The sequence below is a fragment of the Symphodus melops genome (assembly GCF_947650265.1).
Source record: "Symphodus melops genome assembly, chromosome: 19".
NCBI classification, from domain to species: Eukaryota; Metazoa; Chordata; class Actinopteri; order Labriformes; family Labridae; genus Symphodus; species Symphodus melops.
The window spans coordinates 17,421,746-17,433,841 of record NC_136709.1 but is presented as its reverse complement, the minus strand read 5'-3'; the positions used below and the strand labels follow the sequence as shown (position 1 = coordinate 17,433,841).

At 43.3% G+C, this 12,096-nt stretch overlaps 1 protein-coding gene across 10 annotated transcripts in view; it reads right to left on the bottom strand.

Annotated features, from left to right (window-relative positions):
- Window positions 1-12,096, bottom strand: part of tnika (TRAF2 and NCK interacting kinase a) — a 65,957-nt gene that overhangs the window by 8,870 nt on the left and 44,991 nt on the right. For 4 of the 10 annotated variants that reach the window (XM_079369007.1, XM_079369001.1, XM_079369004.1 and 1 more), the window contains 10 exons: window positions 11,178-11,384; window positions 9,694-10,272; window positions 5,469-5,633; window positions 4,643-4,909; window positions 3,459-3,565; window positions 2,936-3,051; window positions 2,256-2,353; window positions 1,131-1,199; window positions 484-590; window positions 197-299 (listed from right to left, as the gene is read on the bottom strand). In XM_079369007.1, coding sequence (XP_079225133.1) covers window positions 197-299; window positions 484-590; window positions 1,131-1,199; window positions 2,256-2,353; window positions 2,936-3,051; window positions 3,459-3,565; window positions 4,643-4,909; window positions 5,469-5,633; window positions 9,694-10,272; window positions 11,178-11,384 — 1,818 coding nt within the window. The remainder of the gene's footprint in view (window positions 1-196; window positions 300-483; window positions 591-1,130; window positions 1,200-2,255; window positions 2,354-2,935; window positions 3,052-3,458; window positions 3,566-4,642; window positions 4,910-5,468; window positions 5,634-9,693; window positions 10,273-11,177; window positions 11,385-12,096) is intronic. The other 6 variants (XM_079369006.1, XM_079369002.1, XM_079369008.1 and 3 more) reach the window with 3 other exon arrangements.

Genomic DNA, 12,096 nt, shown 5'->3' with positions numbered 1-12,096 from the left:
GAGGGAGAGAAGAGTTGAGAAAAAGTGAACATGGAGAGATGGAGTTTAGAGAGAAAGTGACAGCAAGAGAAGAGAAATGACACCAGTTAGAAAGTAAAAGACAGACAAAAACAATATTTTCTTTCACTTCTTTGATGCTAGTGACTGTGTGTATGCGAGTGTGCATAATGCATGTGTGTGTGCGCACATTCATCACCTCTCTCACCACTAAAGTGCCGTCCTTGGAGCCATTATAGGCATCTCCCAGAGAGTCCTCAGTCAGCCCGCCGTAAGACTCGCTGCTGCTCTGCATTGCTGGCCTGCATCACACACACAAACACAATTATTTATAAAGTAATTCTTCCAAAACTAAACTGACAGCTTGCTGGCACAGGGAATAATCCACAAATAAAATACCCCCCACAAATAAACACTGACAAGTCCAGCGTGTAAGAAAGGAAAAACAGAGATAATAAAAAAGTAAAAATAGAGGGGACAACTTACATGATGCGGGGGATGTCGCTAACGGCAACAGTACCATCATGTCCCACTGTCTCTCCGTCCTCATCGCTACTCTCTGAATCTTCACTGGAGGACGAATAGTCTGTCACCTTTACCGACACATAGAAAACAAAATAAAGCCAATTAGTCACAAAGTTTACGAAAGTCAACCATGTGATAACACATTGATGATATTAAAGTGCCATCATTGATTTGACTGACAGTTGGGTACGTTGTAAATGTTTGCCAGCATTAACCACTCTGCCACTCTGTCACAGTTTTTTCATTTTTGAAAGTCAGATGCAAAAATGGCTTTTCTTTAAAAAGGTGCTTTCCATGTTCAAAGACCTATCAACCATTTTGAAATGGGAGCTTTTTGACTTTTCCACATTATCTTAAGTACCAGTGAACTGAACCTTAATGAACAGAAACAAAGAACTTAATAAGCAGAAAAGGCCGATGTAAACTTTTCATTTCTAAACAGCTATTTGTATTTGACATGTTTTCTAGCCTGACTTAAAAAAAACTACCATGTTTCCTTTTTCTCTTCTAAGAAGGATCACACTCAAAATTATAAAGGTATATATATATACCTTTATTCCGTTTGATTTAATACTACAGTATAAACAAATACATCTGAATCATTTTACCTTGACTGGTGGTCTGCTGCCCTCCTCTACCCTCAATTCTCTGAGCTCCTTAGCCAAAGCACTTAGGTCCTACAAGAAGGGACAGAGGAAGAGAGGAGAAAGTTTCCCTTAGTGAATCATTTCTGTACTCGTCTTAGAACCCGAGGAGTGCAAAAAACCAGATGACATAGAGGGGTGAAGGGAGCAGAGAGGAGCAAAGAGTAGGACAAACCATCAGGAGAAGGAGAGAACTCATTCGTTGTCACACAAACATCTTTCCGTGGAAACACAAGTGTCCTGGAACACGAGTGCTTATCTGAGACCCCCCTTTTTTCTGCTTCACATCGGTCAAGTTTTTTTTTATTTTGTGAGATAAAAAGTGATCACAGAGAAGCACTTTGATTTCTCACAAGCAATATTTTACAGGTCATTCAAAGAGAAAGAGGAAAGAGAATCAAGCTTGATGTCCTACTGGTTCAGCATCACACTGCGCCCTCTCTACCTATCAACCCCATGCCAGCACCCCGCCCACTTGGTTCCACCCATCCCTTCCCTCCCCACCCTACAACCCAGCTGATGGATCAGACCAAATCATGCAGACGGGGGAGGAGGGGAGGACGCCGTCGTACACGGTGGTTCTTACCAGCTCCTCCTGACCAGTAAACAGTGATGACAGAGAAACAGGAAGAAGAAAAAGATGCAGAGACGTATCAGGTGCTTGGCAGTTCAGGTAACCCTCACGCACGCACGCGCACACACATCCACGCATCCATGTTCACTCTCTCAGTTGTGTCTCGGTGTGAAGAAGCACACATGCACTGCCATCGCCATTACACCCTGATATTTTGAAGTTAATGAAACTGAAAATAATCCTCTTGGTAAGTCAACTAACTCCACCATGCCAGGGGTAAAACGGGATCTCTGAAGACTGAGGAAAAAAGAAAACTGGGAATAAAGTAAGGGGGACTCGGGTGTCACTAACCTCATCTATGGCTTTCTTATAGCTCTGAAGAATGAAAGGACAAAGAGAAGGAGGCAGAGACAGAAAGAACCAGATGAACAGCAGACAAAAAAAGAAGGAAGTAGAGGAGAGAGGAGACTGATGTGACAGAACGTGAACGTGTGTCTCTGTGTTATTTGACTCACAGCAGGTCTGCTGGGTCTGGCTGATTCACGGCCCTCCTCCTGTCTGGGCTTTACCTCCTGATTGGCTCCTGGAGGGGATCCTTCCTGCTTCGCTTGACCTAATACATCAAAGAGAAAAGTTGTACATTTTATGTTCCTAAAATGCTTGATTAAAAATGCTTGATTTTTTTGTCCTTCCTTTTCTGAAACTACACATTTAATTTTCAACCACCTGAAATGATGATAAATGACATGAAGTGAGACCGATCCCACCACACTTCATCCTCTCTCTTTGCTATGTGTGTGTGTGTGTGTCAAAGGGAGATCCATGCATATCTTAGATATCCCTCTGGCCTGTTGTTTGACACCTCTCTCTATCTCCCCCTCTCATTTCCTCTCCTCTATCTCTCCGGAGGCTGAGAGCAACAGGGCACATCAGACAGGTTGATCAGAGCAGAACTGCGCCTGGCGTCGTCCCGCTGATAGCCTCTGAAGCTCGCTGAAGCTGTGTGAGTGGATGTTGGTGTGATTCATGTGTTTGCATGAATGCAGGAAAACTGCACCTGTTTTGAATTGTTTGGGTGGAAGTGTGTCCGTGTTTTGATGATGAAGATGTGTGTGTGTGTGTGTGTGTGTGTGTGTGTGTGTGTGTGTGTGTGTTTGTTTGCATATCAGTTTTGCGCATTCAAACATTTATGTACCTCTCCTCTCAGCGGAGCCTCTCTGAGATGAAGGGGAAGAAGAGGATGATGAGTTGGAGGAAGTTCTTTGCAGCATGGCGTCCAGAGAGAGCTCCGAGCGCCGCAGGTCAGGGTTACTAGAACAGGAGGAAACGTCACGGTTAGGGAACGTAAGACGAGAGTTGAGGTTATGATGTACAATAAATCATCAAGAATAATACTCAGCACGCCAAAGGTATGACAACAACAAAAAATAAATGAATAAATAAATGTTTCCAGCATAGCTTTAAAGTTGACCTTAAAGGGATACTGCAAAAAGCGTCATATTACATCACATGAAGAAAACTTCCACGCAAAGAAAAACTTATTTTTCTCGTCTCAGGGCAAAATGAGGGCTGGATTCACGACCATTCAACACTACTACCATGTTTCTAATGATACACAGTTTCATATAAATGGGTGAAGTATCCCTTTAATTATGAAGATCACTTCTGTTGTTTAGTTTAGACCTAAGAGGTGTTCAACACTCTGACGTCAACAGTACCTGGCCCGGATGAGCTGGGAACCAGTGCGCGGGCCCAGACCCACTCCTCCATTCGGGGAGTTCTTCCTGACCAAGGCTGGGGAGATGGATGTGGTCCTCTGCGGGACCTGGACAAACAAACAAGAGGGTCATCACGAGTGTCACAGCTTCGCCGAGCAGGAAGTTTAAAATTCTTCCCCAGAATGATTTATGAGTCATCCTATCAATGAAGTCTGGCAGTGTCAACTGTTGGCTCTGTCGCTCTCACAGTTATGTTGATCAGCTTGTATTGAAACAGGTGCGAGGGCCAATAAAATGTGATTCAGTTACGGACAATCCATGTGAGTCTTGTCTTTTTTTTTTTTGCTCTGCCAACACACGTTCAGGTGTTATACAACATATCACATGTTGCAACACGTAGCTGTTGTTCCCGCATGAATTGAATTACATTCTTTTACATAAGAGCAGACAGGTAAACAACGATCAATTTGAAATCCAGAGACAGACAGAAAAAACACAGTCAGCACTGACATTAGGCACGCTTAATAAAAATGTCAGATGGGCAATAACAGATGTTTTTATGGGAGCGATAAGTACAGAGTGTATCGAAAGTTTAACTCAAAAGTTTCTTTGTCTATCTGCTGATCTTCAGCTCTTACACAACAAAATATGTCTTTTCACCACCTCTACTTAAGGAGCAATTAATCTGAGGGGCTCTGAATTATAGATTAGACTGCATAATAGTGTGATAACAAAGCGCTAAAACTAAAAGGCCTCCACTGACTGTAAAAGGTCGAACGCATGCATGCTGAGGGCAACGCTGGTTTACTAATGAGTTATTGGGACGCAGGTTAAGTGGTAAGCTCTCGTGAACGGAGGCTGTCGTCCTTCAAGCAGACGGCCCGTGTTCCAGTCTGACATGGGGCTTCTTTCCCACATGCCACTTCCCAATCTCTCTCCCTCGCTGATTTAAACTGTGCACATTTGTAGGCTTTTCTTCTAAAAGCATGTCTGTAAAATGTGAACCAATATATCTTTAACTTTTTAAAAGTTGTGAAGAAAAGTCAACTCACTATCTTTAGATGATCCTGTATAACATGTGAACAATGCTGCTTAGATCTTACATAATACCACAAGTTTATATTCTGTATAATATTTGATAAAAATTTATTTTCAGTCCTCCTTCCTCAAACAAACTCTCTGACCTTGGGTGGGAGATCCTCCTCCCTCAGCCAGGCTGTCCTGTCCCGATCCCGATCCCTTTCTCTGTCCCGATCTCGTTCCTCCCGTCCAGCGGCCCGCAGCTGGGGCCCGGGAGTATCAGAGGTGGGGTCTGAGTTCTGGCGGGGCATGTCAGGCCTTGGGGAGCCAACGCTGATGCCTTCACTCAGAGCTGAACCTGTCTGGTCCTGCAGAGACTGAGAGCCGGACATGGAGCTGGAGTGGGTCTTCACTGGGACGAGGTGAGCCATCTGCAGGAGGGAGAGAGACGGAGGGAGATATGAGGAGTTTTAGTCCGGGGATGGTTGGTTGAATCAGTTAGAGGAAAGAAACCAGGGTGAATGAAGGAGAGGAGTGAGGTAGTAAAAGGTTTCAGAAATGTATCTAATTATTTACTTTCCTTGTGTCTATGTTTGACAATGGTATGTTTGTTCATGGAAAACTGCAAAATAAAGTTTTAAAAAAAGAAAGAAATCTATCTAAGTGTGGAGAGAGATGTTGGTAGAAGAAAAGAAATAATAAAGACAGAAAATGATTTACAATAAATGAATAGAGAAGATAAAGGAGAAAGAAGAGATATCAGAAAGCAGAAGGCACTTGAATTTGAGTAGGTGAAATAGGAGAATAAAGATAGGAATACTTAGATAATAATTGAAATGGAAAAAGACAGTTCAGACATGAACTCTCAAAAGAGTTCATGTTATAGGCACTTAGTTTTGTGATGTTTTTGGTGTTTTGGAGACACACCGAACATTCCCATGCCTTCCCTTTTGCACATCCATTCCCTCACACACACACACACACACACACCTGTGGTTCGATGGAGCGGTGGATTGGTGGGGTGCAGGCGGGCTGCATGCCCCCGCTGCTGAAGGACTCGGAGCGGGGAGGGAGGGAAGGGTCGGAGATGCGGTTGGACACTTTGTGCTGCAGCGCTGGGGAGCTCTGTCTGTTCAGCTTAGATCGCTCCTCCACCTGAGACGGGTCACACACTACTGTCACTCACGGCCCGGCACACGACACAACCGCTCAACACACTTCACCACCACTACTGTGGATACCGATCGATCAGCTTCATGCATCAAAACACGCCACCAGACAATCTTAACACCTCTTAGCGCTGTGGGAGGGCACTGTGCATATTTTTCTTCAACCGTAAACATGTTTTTATGTTCGTGAGTCAAGATGTAATTTATTACCCTCTAATTATTTTCTCTCTAACCATAAGTCAGGTATGACATTTGGAGCGATTCCAAATCATTTCATATAATTATTCTACATCGAAACTGGCAGGTTGTGTGAGAAGTTTTTTTTTTTTTATTGTCACGTTAAAGCTCCTGTGAGGAGTTTTTTGATTGAACAGACTAAGACTTAAATTGTTGTCTCTCTATGAGATTCCGAATCAGACCAGAGCATCAGCATGAAGATTAATAACTTCCACATCTTTATTTGAACGAGAGCTGGATGCTTTTTTGGGAGGGTCTGACATTACAAAAAGCACACGTACAGGACACAATCAGAAAACAGTGACGACATACTGCTTTATCCACAGGGGGCGCCGAATTATCACGTTCTGCACAGGAGCTTTAAAATTAAACCCAGAAAAAAAAAATACTTCTCACCTACGCTTACAGCTACATAATAATATCCTGTAGCTTTTACAAATTCAGATTCACACAATTTTGACTGTGTCAGAGCTGTACTGATAATCGAGCATCCTGGGAATAACCTGGGGCCTAAATCTAAAATAGAACAACTCTGATACTTTACACTGAACAAATATGGATTTGTATAACATGACTGCAGCTATACTATACTTTTTTTCTATGGTCCAAAGTAGTTTTAGGTTTCAACATATAAGTAATACATTGTGTCTCCATGTCCCACGTACAGCTAAGAAGTAAGAGTGTCTGATGGCTGGTGAGTCAAGAATCAACAGGCACCCCAGTCAAACCAAAATCATGGATTCCACTACAAATTAATGTAGCATGTGTGCACACATATGAAACCATGTTTTATTGTTAGTCCATTTACTAGTCAGTCAGAGTGACTGTTTCTACACACTTGTGTCCCAAAGAGCACCAAACGTCCATGAGTAAGGAAAGCAGAAAGCTCCTGTAGCTAGTGTAATCAGATTATTAGATTATCTGCTGCGCAGTGAGAGAAGGCTCTGAGGAATGCTTCCAGCTGCACAAATCCCACTTCTCCACTCTTAACGATCCACTGAACAATTGGTTATGGCTCTACAGGGTGTAGTGTCTATAGCTTCCAGGTGAAATACGTGGGCCTTGGCATAGAGAACTCCCCCCTTTTGAAGCTTTCTGTAATTCCCCTATGAGCTCATAATCCAGTCAGATTATGAAATTGGTAAAAACAACTATGCAACGCAGTGGCATTGCCTGAAATCTGTGTTTGTTATTTGCCTGCTGGGTTGTATTCTACAAAGAGGCAACTTTGACAAATATGGTGGCAGAAAACGTTCCAGCCTGTGTCAGAGCGTACTGACAAAGACTGTACACAAACAGAAGCTAAGTACAAAGAACCGATGGACAAGGACAATTTATTGGATTCAGGAGAAGAGCTGCTGGTGAGATCTGTGAAGGCAGTTTGTGTTCAAGAGTTAGCATTAACATGAGTTGACCTACAGGACCAAAGAGAGAAGTACTATAAGAAGATCATGTAACTGACGAAAAATCTTTTGGGTAGTGCTGGAAAATCTTTGTTTGAATAATTGAACCCAAAAGCTTTTTCTACAAAGGCCACATTTCCACCAAGAGTAATACTGGGGACCTTTCATCATGGAATGAAAAGATTCCTCCAGTTATTTTCGACGTTCCCACTTCGGTCTTAAAAGCTGTATGAAGGTAACACAAATCATCCGCTGATGTGTCAAATGTCTCCTGAATGCTGGGAGTAATTGACCAATCAAAAACAGAGGAAACATTTGAGGGTCGAATAGAATGGTCTTGACCTTGATTTAGGGCTAGTTGTACAGGTTGAAAAGTTTCCAGGGTTTCCCTTGGAAAAAGGTTATGTGGTGGAAATGCAGCTTATGGCAGAGACTCTACAAGGTAAACAAAGCATTTGAAGATGGTTATTATTGCCCCTCTACAGAGAGAAAGAACTTCGAGACGGCTGAAGAATGAGAGGAGATGGAGGACAAAGGGACTTTAATGAGGTTTGGAATGTTTTGAAAGATCCCATCACCACTTGGCCAGAACCCATTACCATGCCACCATTTAGATGACTTGTTGACTGACCTAAAATTAAGTATTGATGGGCGGGTTTCATCGAAGACAACACCACCAGTACAGGTAGGAAGCAGCTTGCCATGACGGTTGGTGGGGCACTGGGTGATAGGAGGCAGGCAGGGCAGGGGGGTTGGGTCTGGGCTGGGTTTAACTACCAATGGACCCGGATGTTATTTAGGACTGTCCCTGAGAATTAACATCTCCCTTTTGGATCTCAGTCCCGGTTTTAAGAATTAAAATTTCAATTAAAAAATATAAACAAAACATGCATACACTCGATTATAAAAAAAAAAACGACCCATAAAAGACACCCCACTTTGTTGATAAAAGTATTTACAGATGTGTGATTTATTTTACAATGGTAATGGGTGTTTGATATATAAGTGCAATATGTGATAATATGTTTGTACTTCCATCTTTGCGAAAACTAATTTGACTTTTAAACCTTGAGGTTGGGATTTTATTCTAATAAGCGAGGACATCGGCTGTTTCAACAGACGTACATTTGACTTAAAACACTCCGATCCTCTTTTTAGGAGCTTAAAAGTAGCTTGTTATTATCTGTGATTCCATGAAACATTTTTGTAAATGAGGCATAAAATGTGATGCGGCAACTAAAAGGTACACTACCACGGAATTAACCAGCACCACAAGTGTGCTGCACTACGGTCTTCCTGCGCTATCGGAAAGTACTTCTTCCAGAGCAGGGTCCTTTTTGGGGCGGTGGAAAAGTTTCTAGGACTTACTGTAATTGTATACTTCGTGCCTGTGCATTTTTGCAATAAATACATTATGATATTCTGCTGGGCTATTAGAAGGTCATAAACATAAGACTTACAATTTAGAACTTTTATAATTAAGTCAAAGAAAAGGTTTCGTTTGAGACAGGATTCCTCTTGATTTGCAAAAAACTGAAGGAACACTTTGAACTACACTAAGTTGATTCAGCACCACTACATGAAACTCTTTATACTAGGAAGTTTTAGTATGGCTCCTCATTGTCTACTATGGTTATTTTCATAATGTGTTTTAAAATCAAATTGATTATGAATTGGTGCAAAACAAATACAATTTATTGATGATTAAGAGATGGATTTGTGGCAAGGAATGTTGAATATCAGTCACAAAAATCGAAATACAAACGTGTGTGTGTTTGTGTGTGTGTGTGTGTGTTGAAATACATGTGTGGAAAAGCACTAGCATTCGACAGACTTCGGGTGGACCAGAGTCTGGGATCCAAAGGGAGAGTTATACGGGGAGCAGTGATGGGTGGAGGCAGGTAATATGAAATGGGGATGGGAACCGAATGCTGGCAAGAGTGTGTTGGACATTGAGTAGTCAGGAGAGAATGGAGGGGATAAGGTAGTTGAGGATAACGACCTTGAAGTGGGGGAAAGGGTCGGTGAGGTTTGGAGTGAGGAGTGAGGACGGAGGCCCATCAAATGAGATGGAGTTGTTGGAGCACTCTTTGGCAAACACTCAGTGGAGCGACTATGCATTGGTCTGCCCATGTTCTGTCTGAGTACTGCTGCTGGGGCAGAAGCACTGAGGTCGCACATAGAAGAGTGACCCCTTACTGCATTCTGCCCCCATCCCTCTGGTCTTATATCCCAATCAGATGAAAGGAAAGAAAAAGGATTGTTATCAGGAACTTGAAGGAGAAAGTTCTCCTGGCTGACAGCAGGTTTCAACTCCTTCTGCCAACCTTCCTGATACTCTGGTTCTAGTGCTACTTCTATTCTACAACAAGGCGAGTGCGACCTAGAACGAGGACGGACATTTACCAGTTTGACCACAGGGTTGGTAACAGGAGTAGCTCCAGACTGAGGTCTATGGATCTGTGCCGGGGACTGAGGATGACCATGAAGGGCTTTAGGCTGAGGGTCTGGAGACAAACCATGGATGGCTGCATGATTTGGGGCAGAAAGAGGCCTGTCTCGTGGCTTCTCTTTCTGATTACAGGGCCCCAGAAGATGAAGGTTTGGTATTTGGTTGGACTGGCTGACCTGCCCTTGACTCTTACTCGGTCCCCTACTGGGCCCTTGGCTAGCAGCCTGGTTGTGTTCCTGGATGGGCCCTGGACTGCAGCTCCTTACACTGCGTCTCTGAGCCCTGAATTCTCTGACCTGCTGGCTTATTTCCTGCTTTAGCCCTGGATCTAAGGACTCCCCATTGTCTAGTGAAATACGGATGTGTGGTAGGTTGTTGGACAAGAGCTGGGCAGCATGGGACGGGGTTCGCCTAGGTGCTCGAGCTTGGCGTTGGCCGTGAGAGCCAGCAAATGAAGGTGGTTGATTGAATGACTGGTGATGTCGTAGGTTAGGGCGGGGTGGGTTACCCTGAACATGCAGCTGCTTCAGGACCTAGGAGTCAGAGTCAGAGGAGGGTGAGCAACAACATAGACACAGACAAAGTAGACATCACGGTTGGATAATCAATACAACAGTGTTAATTCCATAGACCAGATATAAGACGTGGATGTACCCTTTTATTCCCAATGTTAAGCCAGTAAGTACGTGCCTAACATCTGCATTTCTGCTGATGACCAGCAGGAGGCAACTCCACAGGTTGCAGAAATGAGTCCAGTTGTATAAAAACCAGAGGCTGAAATAACTTCCTAACTTTGTAATGATCGTATGTAAGGTAAAAACAAAGATAATGCAGAGTATGCTTTAGAGTAAGGCTTCTGTTGACAGCAGCATAAAAGATCAAGATGGTGGGCTAATGTTGTACTGAATGTTGTACTGTGCTGAAACGGAGTAAAGAGTTACATGCCAAGAGGTGAGGGTGAATAAGTGCATAAATCCTGCACTTGACCTCTTAAGGGTCATTTGTACACTTCATTTAATCTGATGTCAGGATGCATGATTTTATGATCCTCTTGTTTTACTTCATAAATAGATGACTTATTGCCTCTATCATGATTTATAATGTGAGGGGGAGGGGGGGCTTTATCCACTTTGTATATACAGTCTATGGTCAATTCTTGAATATCTTAATCTTCAGACTCAAAGAGCGAGGTATATGAATCCACTTTCCCCACTTTGACTGCAGCTTTCAGTTCCACCTGCTGGATGTGAAGAACACGAGAAGGCCACTCGGTGTGTGCGATGTAACAGGGGTTTGAGTCCAAACAATTACTGGGATCATCACCAACATGTGCAAATGTTCAGTGAACTACTTTCCTGATGGAACTCACTCACATCCGAGGAAAATATATTGACTAACTGCAAGCTTATCTTTGTAAACAATGCATGTGGTTACCTACCTCTTTAGCCCAGGCAGGCTTGTCATTAGGATTGATGATATCCTTATAGTGGTAAAGCTGTTTCTTCTCTGCTTGCCTTCCCTCCTGCTGCTGCTGCTGCTGCTGTTGCTGTTGTTGTAGAGACACCAGGTAGGCCCTCTCCTGCTGGAGCTGCCTCTGTAGGCGCTCTGCCTGCCGCTGCTCTTCTACCTGCTTCCGCTTGTACTCCTGCGGGTGAGAGGCGCAGAGGGAGTATCGGAGAGAGGACAGGAGATGAGAGACGTGAATCAGATTTTGGTGTCACATATTCACAAATCTTGCACACTGAAACGTCGAAACAAATGATTGACACCTTGAATACGATGAAATATGAGCAGTTTTTGGTACTGGGACGTAAAGAAGGCAGGGAAGAAGGAAAAGGGAAGGGAGGAGGAGGAGGAGGCCATTTTTCTCTGGCCTCTTGTGTTTACTTTGGATGGATCTCAAAAGGTTTCCAGGCTTTTGTCTGTGCGCCCTTTAACAAACTTCTCTTCAAATATAAACCATGACTCGGTTGACAAAATGCAAAAGACATCTTTTCACAAATAATACATAGATCTGTCGCACTAGACCAGACTGGGGCAGTGAGAGAAACCCTCTGCGGAAATAACAACGTCCCATTTTCTCTTGGATGTTTTCACTTTGTGTGGGCCAACACGATTGAGGCTGACAAAACCGTTTTCCTGTGCCCTCTGGGGAGTCTTTTGAGATCCAGCAAATGTAATGCTACCGTACATGCAATCAGTGATGTGAATAAATTCCACACAAACATTAGAGATAAGGCAATTCATTGTTTCCGCTTCATGTTTTTTTTCCTCAAATCCGTGGCTAACAGGTTTAGAGAGTCAGACTGTGCATTCCCTCACAGTCTGTTCCTCTCTACTGGCATTTTGGGTGCATG